Source organism: Phodopus roborovskii, unplaced genomic scaffold (genome assembly GCF_943737965.1).
Source record: "Phodopus roborovskii unplaced genomic scaffold, PHOROB, whole genome shotgun sequence".
Classification (NCBI taxonomy): Eukaryota; Metazoa; Chordata; class Mammalia; order Rodentia; family Cricetidae; genus Phodopus; species Phodopus roborovskii.
Genome location: NW_026126578.1, coordinates 10,847,049 through 10,865,345, shown reverse-complemented (window position 1 = coordinate 10,865,345; position 18,297 = coordinate 10,847,049). Strand labels below are relative to the sequence as shown.

The 18,297-nt window shown below is 46.2% G+C and overlaps 1 protein-coding gene across 15 annotated transcripts in view; it reads left to right on the top strand.

Moving 5' to 3' along the window:
• The window catches only part of Cacna1c (calcium voltage-gated channel subunit alpha1 C), a 614,413-nt gene that overhangs the window by 454,257 nt on the left and 141,859 nt on the right, over positions 1 to 18,297 (top strand). For 14 of the 15 annotated variants that reach the window (XM_051203665.1, XM_051203667.1, XM_051203666.1 and 11 more), the window contains exons 7-8: positions 3,803 to 3,999; positions 12,221 to 12,324. In XM_051203665.1, the coding sequence (XP_051059622.1) occupies positions 3,803 to 3,999; positions 12,221 to 12,324 (301 nt within the window). Of the gene's footprint in view, positions 1 to 3,802; positions 4,000 to 12,220; positions 12,325 to 12,636; positions 12,741 to 18,297 lie in introns of all 15 variants that reach the window. The other variant, XM_051203679.1, reaches the window with a different exon arrangement.

Sequence of the window (18,297 nt, the reverse complement as noted above, 5' to 3'; positions counted from 1 at the left end):
CACCACTGACCCACTGAACCCAAACTCGCCAGACTATCACAGAGGTGCAGAATCTCAGTGACTCCCCATGAATTTGGTGGTGACTAATGGTGGGACATTCACCAGCAAAATAGGGAGTTCTGTCATAAACCAAAGACAGTGACTGTCCATGCCATCAAACATTGATGTGGTACACCACCAAGCCATGGAGAGCTGCTTAACCTTTCAGCTATCTCTGTCATCTTAAAGGAAAGAGGGAAAAGTATGTCCTCTGCTGCTAAGGGTCCTGCAAGGCTGTGAGCAAAGTGTAGCCTTGAATAATTGTTACAATTGTGGAGTTTGTTACCAGGCCCCAGTACAAGAAAATGGTATCATAGTCAAAGAAAACAAGATGCTGCCCTCTTCTTAGGGTATAGCTAGAAGCCCCGTGGAAAGCCACCTCCAGCACCAAACACCTTCTTTGTCTGCCCTCAGAAAGAAAACCACACTGGGGTTCAACTCTTGGAGATGTCAGCTTAAGGTCATACTGGGACTTGATAGAGCACAGGGTTAGAAAAGTCATCTGAACTACCTCTTGCATCCTTCCACACACTCAAGATGCCGTTTTTGTGATGAGTCCCTGTTCAGCAACGTCAGAGGCCAGTTAGTCTGCTGGGTAGAAACCAAATGAGCCAGGGTGTCAGGGCAAAGAGAGTAATGTCCCTCAGAAAGGTGTCATAAGGCTCCTGTAGGGAGCCAGAGCCGCTATGGGAAAAGAGGCCAAAGATTCCTGGCTGTGGCAGCCTTACTTTTGGAACAAAGCAGTTGAATTTCCCCCTTCCCTCCTTTTCATACTGTCTGCCCATAGCACAGAGGCAGAATTCTAGCTTCTCAAAACAGCAACAGCAACAAAGCCACCATTGGTTCCAACAAGGTGAGCATCCCCAATGAGGAAGAGACAGAACCTATAGGGATCTTGTCACATTCCTATCTGTAGACTAGGAAGTCCAAAACTCTGTGTTTCTGAATTTTATAGAACCTTTGGAATGGTTTGTTTGCTTGGGGTTTTGGTTTAGTTTGGTTTGGTTGTCATTTTTAAGATTTTTATATTTAACATCTTTTCTGTAAATTTAGATTTTACAAAAGGCTTAGTGAGTCTTTGTAATAATTGTGATGGAATACATGTATTCTTTTAAACTCTGATATTGTTTCACAGGCTGGATTTTATATTCTTCTAACTTTTCTAATCCATGTTTCCTGTGAGATCCCTGTAAGCCATGGAACTATTGTTCTGCCCTTAGGCTTCTCTTTCTATGTCCGGTGTCCAATGGTGATGGTCTCCAAAGAGGCTGTTTTCTCCCAGTCTCTCCAGCAACTGCAAGGCACCTCCCGGTTGCTCAGCAGATATGTCGCCATATGCCGATACCTTTTGTTTCTGGTGTTCCATCTGTCCAGTGGACCGGGAGCCAGGGCACTCTGTAGCTCTCCCCAGCACGATAATTACCCCTGAGACTGGCACAGAATTTGTTGGCTAAACCTAGCAATGAAATCACTACCATTCTATTTTGTCCTTCAAGTTGAGACCTAAAAAATGTAATTGCTGTTGTCTTGGTGGTTTTTCCTTGGAACACGGCCGAAAGCTCCCCCAGGATTCCATCCTTGCTGAAGTTGATTCCATTTCTAAAACCTCCTTTATTTTACCAAAGACTTCATTTGATCTTTCCACACTGACTACTCTCTTCAGTTCCACTCTGAAATGTATAGCCCACATGGCTCGATTTCTCCTATCTCCCTACCAGAACCTCATGACTCTGCAGAAGAAAAGCAGCACATCCTACGGTTACACTGGCTTCCCTCACCCTCGCGCGTGTGTGTCACTAGGACCTGCTGATCTGTGTGTTCACATTTTTCAAGTGTTCCTTTTTATAGATACCTATTTTTACTGGATCATCGCTGCTTCTTAATTGTTCTGTGATTTTTTTTTTTTTCAGGGAAGATTTTAAGTAGCGCGGCAGCTCTTGAACTTGTGGATGATCTCCCAAGGCCCACTGCTTTCCTCCCTCTCTCTGTGAGATCACTGGCCCTTCATGCCATTTTCTTCTAACATATTTGTAAATTCACCAAACACGTTTTCCTCCCTGTGAACTCACAGAGCTGGCTTTGGCAGTACCTTCCCCCACTCCTCCCCTGTTTTAGGAACTGAAGATCCAGGACGGACTGTCAGCCTAGGAGCCACATAAAGAACAGATGACTGACTTCTTTATGCAATAAATAAGCAAAAGCAAAATGCAAGTTTCACTTTATCTCTCCGCTATCTCTTTCGTCCCCTCTGCCTCTAGAAAGCTGGTTCCAGAATAAGAATGGAATTAATGATCTGTTTGCTTCTGGGTTTTCCTATTTTTCAACTCTCATTTTTTAGGTGCTTTGCTTTGCTATTTTTAACGTATTATTTAGGTTTGAAAATAACTTTCATTTCTCTACTTCCAACAGTCTTAAATCCTCATCTCTAAAAGATTTGACAATCTTAAAAGTCATGAAATGTTGTAACTAGGGGTAGTTCAGCTCAGCTTCCTTAGTATGTAGCCTCTGGAAGCCAGACCATAGATATAAAAATGGTATGGACATTTGCTACCCTCAGACAGCTCAGAGATCAGTTGTAGACCTGTGTCCTTGGTCATCGGGTCATCGACTATAGCACCAAGAGAGAATCAGCCAGGGCGCAGCTTTATTCTGAACAGCCGAATCCTGGGAGTGTGCCAGATGCCCATCACCTGGACAAAGCAGTGAAATACACTGCTCAGCAATACAAAGGAACAGTCGAGACTGAAAGGCGGCAGCGTGCTTGAACTCAGAAGCACCGTGCTAAAGAAGGGAGGGGGTACAAAGAGCCTCTTAGGGTGTGATTGTATTTATGTGAAACTTAAAGGAAAGGCAAGCTAAAAGACAGAAAACAAATCAGCTTGTTAGGAATTGGGGGACAGAAGCAAGGATAAACTAGAAACAAGGACATGGGAGTAGTTGGGGATAGCAGAGAAGAGGAGGTGATAGATGCTGTCCCCAGGAAGATACTGGCACACCCTTTGAGCCACAGCACCCACCGCCATTCTCCTAAGAACCCTTTCACAGGTAAGGGTTAACATTTCTCTGCCTCTCTTTTTCTTGAGAGTAAACAGTTTCAATTAGAAGCCACAGACATCAACAGCCATCCAGCCAGTCATCTTCCACAAAGAGCCTGTGTCCCATGGGCAAAATAATCACACTGTGATGGTTTGGATCCTTATAAAAGGAGAGAAGATTCTGGGTATCTTATTATCTCTAAATGAAGAACCACAGGCAAATTCTCTCTCTGGAGTTGCATTTTAGCCATTGTCAGAGGCAATTGTTTGTTCAAACTCGGGTCTTCTGTTTGTTATTGCTATAGCTGCAAGATAAAATCCTGGGCTTTACAAACTCTGATTCCCTACTTTGTCTTCTGCTTTCCAGAACAATTTACACTTGAAATGGATGCATCATTACTACTTTCTTCTGATTGGCCCCTCGGACATGATGCCATGCTATGACAAAATAGGCAATACCCTGGTGTCTGTGAAATCAATTGTGGTTAAAGTGCAGCTCCCAACACTTGCTTGAAAATACTGATCAATGTCATTGTGCTCCTGAAATGAATGTCTGGGCTCATGTGTTTTTAATTCCCATGTGAGGGAATGAAATGTGTGGTTGCTGCTGTGGTTACTCATGAGCCCTATTTTTTCTCTCTTTCTCTCTAACTTCTTTTCTTCATTCCCTGCCCATCATTGTCCCTCCTTCCCTTCTCCTTTTGTCTCACATTTCCTTGGTGGTGGAGATGTCCCAGCGGAAGAGGACCCTTCCCCTTGTGCTTTGGAGACAGGCCATGGGCGGCAGTGTCAGAACGGCACCGTGTGCAAGCCCGGGTGGGATGGGCCCAAGCATGGCATCACCAACTTCGACAACTTCGCCTTCGCCATGCTGACAGTGTTCCAGTGCATCACCATGGAGGGCTGGACAGACGTGCTGTATTGGGTACGCAGATGGGGCACTTAGAGGGTGGGCATGTGGAGGGCCCGAGCCTCTCTTGACAACTGGTCTTCCTACCAATTAATTATACTGGGTCACACATGGACCCACAAGCTGAGGTTGTGGTTGATGAATGTCTTTGATTTATTCCAGTACTTTCCTAAGAAGCAAAGTATAACATGTCCACTTTTGTAAGGTTTCCACCACTACCAGCCTTAGCGAGGGTCATCTTAAGCTTGGCAACTGTGGTCTGAACGGCTGGTGTGCTGCTGATGCTATGCGGATGAGCTGGGCTACACCTGGCATAAGGGCTCAATCCAGCTTCCCTTCCTTCTCTATAATTCCTTCTGCCTTTAACTTTTTCCTGTCTCTTTCCTAAAAGGGAGCTACAGGCAGAATTCTCAGAGAAAAGTCAGGTCTGATCTAAAAGGAAACACCATAAAGAAAACAGTTTTGTTTTTTTTTTTAATTGAATGGGGTAGCCTTGTGGCATGCTGTTATATTTTGATTCTCATGTTAGTTTTAACATATTAGACTACTCCATCAATGCATATTAAGAAATACATGTTCTGAGGGCCAACCCAGCCTAAATATATTTCCTTTGACTTTAAAGATGCCCCTCATAAAATCTAACTAGCCACCCTGCTTCACCCATCTTTGAGTCCTTAAAGTTCCAGTATATACACATACCATATCTGAGCTGTCTTCGTTCTGGCAGAATGGAGTCCATTATTTGTAAAATCCCATAGAAAACACCATCTTGGTGGTGTTTCCCACTTCAGCATGAGAAATGACTTTGCCAGAATCCAGCATTGCTCTTCAGAAGTTGGGTGAATAAAGTGTGCTGCCAGTCTTGAAAATATCATCTTTCCCAAGTTTCTCAGATAGTCAGATCCATTTAGCCCTGTGAAAACATCTAAGAGGCTGTGTGCTCCTGTCTGCAAACTAGCGCAAGGAGAGTGAGGGGAAGCAAGGGAACATCCCGCGTGCAGTTGCCAGAAAGAGAAGCAAGGCCAGAGAAGCGCTGACTTCTCCAGAATCCAAGGCGGTTTTGTAGCTGCTCTTCCCACTGCTTTCACATGCACCGTCTCCTGTAAACACGAAACCTTCTTTCCCAGCCGTGGGCATGCCAGAGCCCAGTGTTGCTGTGAAGTGTGTGCCTCTCTCTAAGGGACTTGCAGCTTGCCTGTCCTTGTTCCCAGCAATTGTTTGCTGAGTGTCCTTGTGAGCCAGGGTGCTCTAGGCACTGAAGATTTGGTAATGAATAAGATCCATTTAGTCAAAAGAAGCTCGGTCTATAGGATAGATGAGAGTCTGAGCTGAGAAACACAGAAGCCTGTGCCACGGCAGGGCTGTTGTGTTGACATGCTGTCGGGAGACATCACTGGTTGTCATCCATGTCTACCTCAAACTAAAATGAAACATTGGGAAACATTTTCAGCCCTGGTCTCCATAAGAACATGGTTTTGTGTAACTTCAAAGACAATAAGATGGAAGTTGGGTATTCTGTAGTAGGCAAATTTCTTTCACTTACTAGAGCAAGTCAACTTCCTAAATGGTTCTAACTATCCCTTCTACTATGCACAAAGGACCTTTTACTTCCTGTCCTGATGAGCATGGACAGAAAGGTCTTTGCAAATTTCCACCTCTGGGCTGTAGATCATATGCTGGGCTCCAGCATCTCATTATGGGAGTCTCAGCCCATGCCTTCAGTCGCTGTTGGAAAGCCGGCTGTAGCATCATACTGAGGGCTGGTACAGGCAGGGGGGAGTAAGTACAATTTACTTTGCTGATGGCGCTGGTGTACTTTTCTGATCTTCCCTCTCCCTGACTGCAAGTCTTTGATACCCTACCAGCCAGATGGGACCCTAAGATGCTGCCACAGTGACAGCCAGAGTGGGGACTGGGAAGACGCACGCAGCGGTAACTACCAGTTTTCAGCAGCTGTGTTGTACCTTCTCCCCCGGGGGTGTGATGGAGCTCAGGCTGAGGACAAAAAAAATTGTCAGAGGTGAAGGAGCTCCAGGGTCTGGGATGTGTCTCACTTTGGCATTCCCAGCATCTTTCCAAAACAATCAGATTGTGGGTGTGCACATGTGTGCATACGAGTTGTGTGTGCCTGTGAGCACACGCAAACACATTGAGACTGTGTTCCTCGGTGGTCACTCATGATAGCTCAGCGCTGCTGCTGTCAGACAACCCCTCTAATTACTTTGACCTTTCTTGAGCCATTCCGTTTTCTATTCTCTTTCTCTCTCCTCCTTTCTTTGCCTTAGGCAGTCCTCCTCCTCAACTCTAGGTTTGTATCACTAACCCAGAGACTCAAATCTCAAAGTGTTTTAGCATCCAACATAGCGCTTTCTAAATATAAAAATCCTCAGAGCTGCCTCCAATAGTCCCTGTTAGGAACTTGGTATCCGAAGAGAAAGTTCTCCAAGCTGTTATGGTGCAAGTTTGAGTTTGAAGCCCTAGAAATAGGAGCAGCCCTATCTCTGCAGTGCTCCTGGGATACCGCTGGATTTGAGCGAGTCTGGAGCTAGTTCCCAGGGAACATGGGTGTGTTGGTCTTCCACGCAGAACACACGTGTAAAGTACAAGTCTAGAGGGCCCAGAGAGGAGCAGGGAAGACTCCCCTGTGTAGTAATGCATGGAACCCCCAGAGTGGGGTTCCCTTTAAATACCCAAACAGCTGAGTAGATGTTTCTAGGGAAAAGAAACTAAACCAAAACGCAGGCTTCCATGTAGTTTTCTTGGGAAATGACTCTTTAAACCAAAGCCTTTCCATGTACTCCCAGAATGCCTAAGTGTGAAAATAAAACAAACAAAGCACCAAGAGAAGAGAGAATCTAGAGTCAAACAGTGTCTCCATTGGTTTTCTTACATTTTTTTTTTTTGAGATGTGGGATGTTTTTTTTAACTTTGAGCCAAATAACTACCTTACACAGAGAATCTCCGCCCAAACAGTATGCTGGTTGGGTTATCAATACAGTAATGAGAGAATTAGCACCTCTCAAAGCCATTGTCTACTTGTTCACTTATACACTCATCTATCCACTCATCCAGTTCCACTTCGCTCATTTACCAGTGTTAGATGAAGTCTTGCGGTTTAATAATTCAATTTAACGTATATTTATTGAGCATTTCTTATGTTCCCAGAAGCAGGGATGGTGTGGGGTTGGGGACAAAGAAGAATAAGACCAGCCTTCCAGGAGTTCAGAATATAAGGCATGCAGTATTCATTCACAAAGGAGATTGGCTCCCCAGTAGAACGGTAGACAGCAGATGCTAATACCTTTAGAAAGCATTCATTGGTAGCTTTGGATATTAAAGTATGTTTTAGTGTGTTAGCAAATAAACCACTGTGACAGCCAGCGTGTCCTTGCTCACTGTGCGTGGTGGCTGTGGGGTAAAGCTTCAGGCATCCTCGAGGACCATATACCTGCTAGCAGCCCTTCCATCTGTGAGTCATGGACTAAGATATCACTCTCTCAGCCCATACATGCCTCATGAGGTCAGAACACCAGCCCATTGCTTTCAGAGGTTGTTTGAATGCACACAGTTTGGTTTTGCTGACTTGCCTGGTATTAAGATCTGTTTTTTTTTTTTTTTTTTTTTTTTTTCCTCTACCTACATGAGGCTCTTATTATTTTGGCTGCCTGGGGAGTTTCCAGCAACCAATGAGTAGGTACACAGGGCTGGGGCAGTATTAAACTTGCTTCTTACTCTGTGACCCATGTGGTAGACACTACATCCCAGGCAACATAGGTCATAAAGAGCAACCACGCATTGAGCTATTGCTCCAAGGACATTCACTGACATCAGAAACACTGAGTGGAAAGCACTGTGGCTTTTATGACTCGCATCTGCTTGTTGATGGAAAATGGCCTCTCTTGGTACTTGTAGAAACCATCTAGTCTCTAGATCCACAGTGCTTGTGTTGAGAAGAATACATGGGATGTGGATATCAGCTTGGATCAGAGAGACCTTGAGAAATTCATGGTGGAGGTATTGTTGTCTCTTCTGGTTTTTTGTCGCCCCCCCCCCCAACAAAGAAGAGTTAGTGGTGGGTTTGAAAGTACAAAGCAAGGGTCCTTTCACCAAGTTAGATGCTAGTTTCAGCAAGGCCTTGGTATTTTCCTTTTAGTGTTCCCTTTGTTTGGTCTGGATTGAATAGGAAAATTCTGTGTTTGTTTCGCCCAATGAAGAACCATCCCTAGTCTCAGTTCTGGGGTTCCTAAAAACTGCTTGACTTTGGGCAGGAGGAGCCAGGATGTCTCTCACCTTCTTTAGGAAAGCAGCAGAGCTCCTGCTGTTCAGGACCTGCCCAGTTTGACTCTCCGGATAAGGGTGACAGTGAGCTGAGTCCCTTTTCAATGTTGCTTTATATTTCTTTTCTTCTGAGTAGATCTCTTCCCAGATTGGAGATAATGGCCATGTCACTCCAGCCAGCATCACCCCACTTAAGAGACAGCCACCATTATCTACTCTCTACCCAGTCGACCCAATAGTATGTGGCCTAGAACAAAGCCAACAGCCACAGGCGCTTCCCACTGCAGTCCTCAGTGAAGCTGAGCTAACTTGTCTTGTGTGGCCCAGGGGAAAGGGACCCCAAGACTAACCAAGAACCCAAGGAAACCTCTAAGGCAAAAAGGACTTGTGTGGCCTGGAGGGCTGGTTGGGGGACAGGAATCCAGAGGAAGGGCTGGTGGCTTCCTTGGAGCAGGTTGATAACAGAAGCTGGGGATGGGCTCCAGAGGGGCAGCCCACTGCTGGATGGTGCCTGGAGCGCTGTGTCTGTTTGCCAGTTTTCTGGTGAGTCTGTTCTCACCAGCTTTTCCTGCTCTCCCCACTTTCCCAGAATATAATAGAAGCACTTAGAAGAGGCGGGGCCTGCTTCTGACCTATGTCAACACAAAACAATTAAAGGGGAAAACCACAAAAAATGCTCAGCACCCCAGGCCCAGGGTTCCCTAAAATCCCTCTCAGCAGGTGCCTAGTTCTTTTACTGCAACCTCAAGTCCAATGCTACACCTACATCTTGCACATCCCACAGCAAGCACTTGGTGAATAAATGTGGATGCTGTGTGAGCAGGCAACAGGCTCCTGCACAGGCTCTGAGTTACAGTGGCGTGTGCAGGCCCCTGCAAGGCAAAGCCTCGTGGCTGGGTACATGGCTCCTTTCCCTTGCCTTGCTCCCCCAGAACTGTTTACCTTTCCTGCTTGTGTTGGCTGCTTCTGCTCTCTTCTTCTTAGCACGAGGACACACTGAACTTCTAGTCCCTCTAGTCTGGTTTCCAACTCCAGTTCCCCCTTCTTCCCCTTCGGTCCCCCGCCTCCCCGCCTTGCTGCTCTTCCCATCCACTCCTCAGAGGGGGTAAGGCCTTCCTTGATAGAGTCAATAAAGTCTGGCCTACCAAGTTGTAGCAGGACCAAGCCCCTCCCCCCCCCCCTTTATCAAGGCTGAGCAAGGTATCCCGCTGTAAGGAATGGGCTGGAAAAACCCAGTTCATGCATCTGAGACAGGTCCTGGTGCCACTTCCAGGAGCCCCCCAACAGATCGAGCCACATAACTGTCACCCACATTCAGAGGGTCTACTTTGGTTCCATGCAAGTCCCCCAGCTGTCAGTCCATAGTCCCTGAGCTCCCACTAGCTTGGGTCAGCTGTCTCTGTGGTCTTCTCTGTCATGCTCTTCCATCTGCCTTGTTCATATGACAGTGTTCAGTGATCACCCTGTCATCATAGAACCTCCATCCAGTAACTGATGGAAGAAGATGCAGTGACCCATAGCCAAGCACTGAGCTGAGCTCCTGGGGTTCAGTTGAAGAGAGGGAGGAGGGGTCCTTTGCACTATTAGCTCAGTGGATTCCTACTGGTCAAGGAAGGGCCCAGGGAACAGTATCCATATAAAAACAGACTGTCACACTCTGCTAGCCACTGCTGCCTTCCCAGATATTTCTCTTTCCTTCATGACTATTCCATGGCCAGGAAGGCTTTGGAGCTGTGGGCATGGTTCTAACAATAGCCCGGACCCCAGGGTGGGGGACAGGGTTATCTGCTGCTACCACAGGGTCCTTTGAACCTCCACCCACTTCCTTCCTGCTCCATAGCTCCCTCTGCTGACAGTGGAGCCACTATGCACAGTCCACATAGTCCTGTCTAATCTGGCCCTTGTTTCTGCAGCCTCATCCAACAGTCCTCTCTACTTCCTACTCTCCATCTTCTTATTTCCTCCTACAGTTGCATCTCCTACCCTGTCTTTATCATTGCTTTTTTTGTATATGTCCCCAGCTATTGAAGACTTCGTATTTACAGTTCAAAGCCTAGCAGGTCTTATGCTCATGAATCCCACTCGACATTTCCTGAGTACCTACCAAAGCAAGGCACTGCTCCTGGCACTTGGGATTCACCAGTGACCTAAACAAGCCAAAGCCACCTGTGCTCATGAAACCTACACTATAGCTTATAAGACAATGAATACCCAACATGACTCATAAGGAGCCCACACAGTCATAAAGTGACAAATGCTATGGAAAAACAGAACAAGGCGAGTGGGAATGGAGATGCTCAACAAATGGTTAAATTGAATTTCACCGCAATGTGGACATGTATGGGGAACTCTTCACTGACTCAGCTCAAGTCAATGAGCCACAGGCACATTTTTTACACTGCACCTCTAACTACAGAACAGCAAGCCACTGGGAGCAGACAGGTCTCTGAGCGCCTCTCCATCTTTAGTCCTATCACATGGAGAACAACACATCTGTAACTCAGTTGGAGCACAAAGGTAGAAATCAAATTGAGGCAGCAGTTATCAAATTTTCATATTCCTTAGGAAGATCACTTGGGATGCTGTCATAATGCAGATGTGCTAACTATATTGAACTCCTAGGCTATGAGACAAAACCCAGAAATCTACTTTTGTTCCATCTCAGGGCCCAATGTAGTGGAGATGCATAATTATGTCCTTCCATATACAATTGGTAGCAAAGACAGTGCTGTTGGTCAGGGAGCCACAAGATCTGATGTGTCTCCCACATGTAGTTACCCTGTAGTGTGCGTAAGAGCAGACTGCTACCCCCAGAGCTCCAGGGTGAGATGGAGTGTGAGCATTTCTAAATGAGTCCCTAACGGTGCTAGATTTAAGGCCACACTTTGAGAACTGCAAATGAAAGTCAGTCAGAATGCTGGCACCTTATAAACTAGAGTTTTATGAGCTACATTCACAAAAGACAACATTGGGGCTCACTTTTAGTAAACCAGAAATAAAGTGTGTTTAATGCTTGGAAAACATCAGAAAAAAATAGATTTGAGAGGCCGAATCAGAATATATTTCCTCTTTGACAGAAGCACTGTCCAATGACTTGTCTTCACACCCCCTCCCTCCAGAAGTACAGGGAACATCTGACAGCCACATCAAGGAGCTGTAGGGAGAAGTTGGAAGTCAGGGGACAGAGAGTTCTGAAGGGATTCTCACAGCAAACTCCCCACAGCCCAAAGGAGCCAGTTCTGGCTCCTATGCCTCCAATTCCTGCAGGCCTTTGTGACTTGCCAAAGAGTGCCTCTGCCAGTCCATCAGTTACAGGCTAAATACCTCTTCTGTCTAGGCTGTGGGGTCAGGGACAAGGCCCATTCTCTGACTCATAAGCCAGGGAGGGCACCACCTTTCCTGGCCCATTTGCTTGTGAAACACTGAGGCTGAGCCCTCCGTTGCCTGACTCTAGGAGGTAGATCACTTTCTCGTGTCATGGACGCTTCGGTCCCAGCCCTGTCAGTAAAGCTGGCCCTTCTCACAACCCAAAGTCAGCCCTCCTCCGGGTTCGGCTGAAGGAAGATTTAGTGATCACAGAAGGCCAAATGAGCTAAGCCCATTCTAGGATGGAAAAAAAAATGTTTTGTGAGGTGACCCACCTTCCTAGAAAATCCAGTAGAAAAAGGATCGGGAAACCATTTCTTTTCCAAAAAAATAAAACAGCAGGAAAAGTCAGGCCATTCCCCACTACCACTACCAAAAGACCCTGCGCAGGTCCTTATAGCTCAGGTCAAGGTTGTAGGGAAGGAATTCAAATAGGGACGAAGCCACATATGTTGGCAGATCCTGATCCATTTACCAAAACCCAAGTTAGCCCCTTTCTTCCTGTGGGTCTGTTCTCACTCCCTGCCTGCCTGTCTGTCTGTCTTGCCCTCCACTTTGCTTGCTCTGTCCTAACTCTCCTTCATCTTTCCAGATGCAAGACGCTATGGGCTATGAGTTGCCCTGGGTGTATTTTGTCAGTCTGGTCATCTTTGGATCCTTTTTCGTTCTAAATCTGGTTCTCGGTGTGTTGAGCGGGTAAGCTGACCATTTCTGTGTCCTTTGTAACAATGCAGCCGAGCAAGGTCCCAGGTTCCACTGCATTCAATGCAGAATCCTCAGAGACAGGACCCTAACAGGCCCAGAAAAATGGGACAAAAAAAAAAAAAAAAATTCTCCATGCAAGCACAGATTCTGACCATTGGCTGCACAGGCGGTTTGGCCTCTGAGTTGCACATTGAGGATCCCGGGTCCCACGCTGCTCAGATCAGCGCTGGGGAGCCAGTGGCTGGCGCTTGGCCGTGCTCGGTTGCTGTATGTGCCTGACTAACTATCATTCCATTCTTCCAGGTCAATGATGCCGTAGGAAGGGACTGGCCCTGGATCTATTTTGTTACACTAATCATCATAGGGTCATTTTTTGTACTTAACTTGGTTCTCGGTGTTCTTAGCGGGTAAGCAGGACCAAGGAAATGGTCTTGATTTTTCCATTCATTTTTATTTATTCTTTCTGCTCCTCCTGGCACTATTCTGTTTCTGGCTCTGATGAACCTGGGATAAAGGGTCACTCAGGAGCCTTGAAGTGAAGGTCTTTGGCCTGACTGTGAAGAGGGTCAGATGCATAGGAGTTAACTCATTGGTACAGGTGGTTGACCCTAAAGAAGAGACACCCAGTCCCTTACCTATTCCAACACACACACCATGCCTTCCTAGCCCCAGGAGCTGCTCAGGTAGTTAGGCAGCTTCCCCTTGTGGCCTACTCACTCAGCCTGAGGAGCTGCACAGAAAGACCCTTGAGTGGGAAGGACTTCACAGCAGGGATCTGTAAGAAGGTTCACACACACACACACACACACACACACACACACACACACACACACACACCTATCTCACAGTGCCCTTGAAACTAAATACTGGCCTGATCTCATGAACCAGTTATCATCTTCAGGCAAATAATACAGACTTTACATCACTTTTATTGAGTGAGCAGGCCAGAAGGAAGTTTGGGTTTTGGCCTAGCATTGTCAAAAGCAAAAACATCCAAAACTCTGTGATGTACGTGTGTGTCTGTGTGTGTGTGTGTGTGTGTGTGTGTGTGTGTGTGTGTACGTACATATGCAAACAAATACTAATTCTCGTTTCAAGGCCACATAGCCCATCACTGATGTTTACTTTTCTGAATGCAAAAGGCATATAACCATTTAAAGCCACAGGTTATTATGAGGTTATGGGTAAGACATAATTTATTTTCCTTTAAATCTAGATGGCCACAGACATAAACCTACCTGTTTTCAGCCCTTGCTCAGATGCAATTAGAAGTGAAAGAATGGCTCAGGCTAGGGCATCAAGTGATCCCAATGATGGTCAGCTTCTCATCAAGGAGACCTGGGGTGTTTCTTCAGCCATCTGTTTTTTACTAGCTCAAGCCAGCCATGCCAAGACCTGACACCTAAATGCTCCTGGTGACTCTCTGGCCCTCTAATAGGGGACCTACCTACTGACTTTGTTTCAGCGGGAGGCAGGCGGGGATCTGTTTCTGCTCTGCTTGGATAGGTCAGCTGCTTTATAGTCTTCTCGGGCACCTAGGGACTTCCTGTCACTGCAGACCAGGCAGTTCTCTGCCTCCCATCATGCCCAGGGCACAGGGTTCAGTCTAGAATGGAGTGAAGAAAGTAACTTATTCCTTCCTTAACCCCACCCATGGCCATGGATGGCATCTCATCTTTTGCCAAGGTGAGACTCAGGAGATGAAGATGAAAGGGAGATGAAATAATATATAAGCTCCTAGTTAGCTGCCTGGAGGGGGCAGGGAGTTCGGTTTTATCTTCCAACACAAGAAAATGGCCCGTTGTTTATACATGGATCTCACAGACAGCACTGGAAAAAAGTCAAACATATCCCCTTTGAAGACAGAAATTTGGCTATCGTAGCTCTGTATTTGCTGGCTGCATAATATCTGGCAACTTTATCTTTTTAAACTTTCATTTTCCATGTCAAAAAAATGAAGATAACATCAGCTCCCAGGTGGTTGTCGTTGTAGCATGAACAAGGCCTAGTATGTGGTCAGTGGCGGTGCTGACCCTGGGATGATTACTTTGACTTTTCTTTTGAGATGGGGAAGATAAGCCAAGAGATGTCACTTTTCTGGCAATCAGCAGACCTGGCCTGGAGTCTTAGTTTGACCCCTGTTTCCTTATGACTGCCTGCTAGATCTACATTGATTAAGCTTAGTTTTAGTGTAGTACATAGCTCTAAGCCAAACCAAACAAACAAACAAAAAGGAAAACAACCTAAATTCCATTTTCTTCCTTCCGATGTTAGGAGCCAAATCTTGGCATGTAGAACCCTCCAGGAATTCAATATGGAGAATGAGGACTAGAGTCCAAAGGCCCCTGCTTCAGCTCATAACCATTGCCACCCCCACCCCAGAGGAATGACCCGCCTGCTGGTGTCAGATCAGAGAATTTAAAGGAGCAGCTGCTGATACTGAAGGGAAGGTCGTTTTGAAATCACACCTTGGTCTCATTTAGATCAAATGAGGATGGATGTGCAGAATCCACAATTCTGATGCTTAATGGTTTTCAGGACATTTAATTCCCATGGGACAGGGACATAGAGGCTGTTTACCCTTTGCTCTATGCTCCAGAGTTCAGCTGGTCCATTTTGTAGCCTTCCAGTACCCGACCATTCTCAAAGTTGCAGCATGCTTCTGGCAGCTCCACAAAGATTAATGGGCCTTTGCCCAGCCAGACAGGTGTCTGTAAGCAGTTGTCTACCCCTTCTGGCTTTTTGTCAAGGGCCAGTTTCTCCTAATGTATGGCCTCTAATCTGTGCAGTGACAAACCTGGAAATAGGCTCCTGCTGGTTAACCACACTTGTGATGCTTTGGAGTTGGCATCTTGACTAATCCGGACAACAGTGTAATAGTTAACAAGTATTTGGGGGGAAAAAAACACAACAAAACAAACAAACAAACAAAAAAACTACTCATTGTTGTCAGTTACACTTTAATTAGACCAACCTTCCAGAATATTCAGAAAGTCTTAGAGCCCATGAAATGCACTATCCCAAGAATAGCATGGAACAGTCTCCCCATACTGTGCCAAGGCCTGTGCTCTACAAATCTCATATTTTAGTTTACTTAGTTTTCAGGATCCCATGAACTGGATGTTACCTGTGTTTTTATTTCACAGAAAAAAGAAACAGGTTTGGATGGGGAAGCCACCTCCATTCTGATGGGAAACACTAGAGGATGGAGGGCTGACTCAGAACCTCATCAGTCCACAACCTCTTCCTGTCACTCCCGTGCTACTCCTACACTAACCTGTTGCAAGAGGAAGTGGAGTGGAAAGATCAGACTCTCCCAAGGTGGAAGGGTAAAGGAGAGATGTAGCAGAAGCAGCTTCTGGGCACAGCCAGAGCACACACAATGTCCAAGCTACCTAGCTGGCCCAGTGGCAGGTGTTCAGACTGCAAACTCTGAAGAACTTGATGGGCTCTGAGAGCAGAGGCAACTGTGACTGAAGGGTTGGGGTGTGAACCCCATATCCACTAATTAATAACATTCTTTACAGCCCAGTGAAGCAACTCACCCTCATAAATTGTGTCCTTTAGCCAGCAAGAAAAGGCTAAGATGTGTCCTGTGTGTTCTACTCAGAGTAGGATGGCATTCCATACGGTTTCTATGGCAAGAGTAGAAATTCCAGGATTTTGGTTACCTGAGGGCTCTGTGTCCTTTATCTCACATATATAGGCCTTTCTGATGAGGCCACATAGTGTGAAGGACATACAGCTCCTGGAATCTTTTCAGAAAATTTCCGTGTTTTGTAGTGGTCCTCATATCCATCCTATGCAAGGCACAGGACTAGCATCAGTACAAGTAACAATTGGATAAGAACTGATGCTTTCTCCTCCCGAAATCCCAGTCTCCCACATACTAGAATCCAAACAGTGACAGTGAGACTTAAAATTGCATTTGAGGCTGTGGGTGAGGCCTTTGGATGTGTCTGTACCTAGGATCTCTCACCTGGGTAACTGCCGCATCCTCTTCTGCATCAGGAGACAGGCATGTATGTCTCTTGCCAGAAAAAGCAGAGTCCCTGCTGGGTGGGAGAGTTACAGCCTGGAAAATGATGCCACCATTAAGGCAGGACATCAAGAGTGAGAAGGGAGCCAGCACACACTGTGGCAGGAGAGGTGGCCACACAGAATGGATTCTCGCCGTTCAGTGGTTAAGTTCTGCCAACTTACGTTGGACAGTGTACTGGTGAATACTGGACCACCAATGAAAGTACAGAGTTAGAATCCTGCTATGAGTATCTGGTCAGATTTGACAACCCTACATGCGTTTCTGTCCACAACTTATTTAGTAACTATCACCCATTCATTAACACTAGACTCACAGTCATCAGCACTGGAACTCGTGCCTAAGTGAGCTTATCTAACACACATTTTCTATAAGACACATCACAGCTTTCTCACTCATTAGAACTGTGCTTGGGACCTTTTAAACAGCAAAATCTCTAATGAACAGCGCAAAAACACAACAGCAGAAAAGATGCAGTACTGCATACACTGAATTAGGAAGAGCATCTTAAAGCACTTTACCTTGTCTGACCTCAGCAGGGAGCGTGTGGTTTTATTTCCATTACGTGCATATCTACACATGATTGAAAGTGCCATGAACGTTGATTAGGAGATTGCGAAGAAATTTTAGAAAACCCAGAAATAGCAGGCACTGTTATCTGTCCAATATTGATTCTCAAAGGGCCTAGTGTCCCATGTGATTCGCCCCAACCACACTCCCTGTTGCATGCTTTACCTGAGAACTGACCACCCCTCTTCCCATGTTTCATTTTGGCCATTGCTAGTGACAGATTCACTCCTGCCTTGTGACAAATCCACAGTAGTAACTGATTGTCTTGCTGGCTCTAGCCCCTAGGCTGGGGACAACCTGCCTGTCAGGCTGGGTTTCCATGTCTTCATCCATTCAGACTCCAGAGCAGGCACATGGCCGGCTTCCAGGAGAGGATAGAGACCCAGGGGCTGTCACTCAGTGCATCACTGTCACATGCAGCCTGGAGTTCCGTGTAGCCACACTCTGGTTGTATCCGTGCCCGTGGTACTATCCAAACCCCATGCTGCCTTGTTGCTCAGGCCACATCTTCACTCCTAGCACAGTATGCTACTTCATAGAAACATGCAGCCACCCTGTTCCCCTTTATTCCCTGTGACTGTTTATTTGGGTTTCTCATGGCTCGGGGGTGTGGCCAGTGAGTTTCCACTCCAAGGGCAGATGCTGTAAAATATGACCAGTACTGCTTCCTAATTCCAGCTAGTCCAGGGCCTGTTCTTCCAATACTGAGAGGGATGGTAGGCGTCTTATAACCAGAGCTTGAACTCTCTGAAATCATCCAGAACTAAAGCACTCTCTTAGTAACTTTATCCCTTTGAAACTCACTCAAACCCACTCCAGGGCAAAGAAGGGGGTGGGGAGAGCACTTGGGTGTGCAGAAAGATTGCAGGAGAAGATCCTTAAGGTGCCAGGTTTTTTAGTTTATTTACATTTGGAGGCATGTACCCTGAATCTGTTGTCTGTAGAGAGTGAGGTCAAGGCAGAAGAGGCTTCACCATATGTAAGAGTTGGGAAGCCAAGCCAAGGAGGGGCTGGCATCTTTTCATAGCCACCCCAACAACAGAAGCAGGAAGAGCAAAGCCAAGCCAGGTCCTGCCTTTGCCATGATCTGTCAATCCAGCACCTCTTCTCTGGCATACAGCTTTCTGGGAAGGAAATAAAAGTACCCACTGGTTGGCAAGAAGCCCAAGAAATAGCAAGTTCAATCCGATTATAATTGGATTCAATCAGATTTGAGAAGAAAATTCAATCCAAACCAGACCCTTGTGAAGGAGGTAGCTGAAGAAGAGTCCCTAGCTTGAGAGCCCCCATTCTCCCAATCAAAGCATTCCCCGGCCTTAACCCCATTTCACCACAGTGGTGAGAGTATTAAGCCT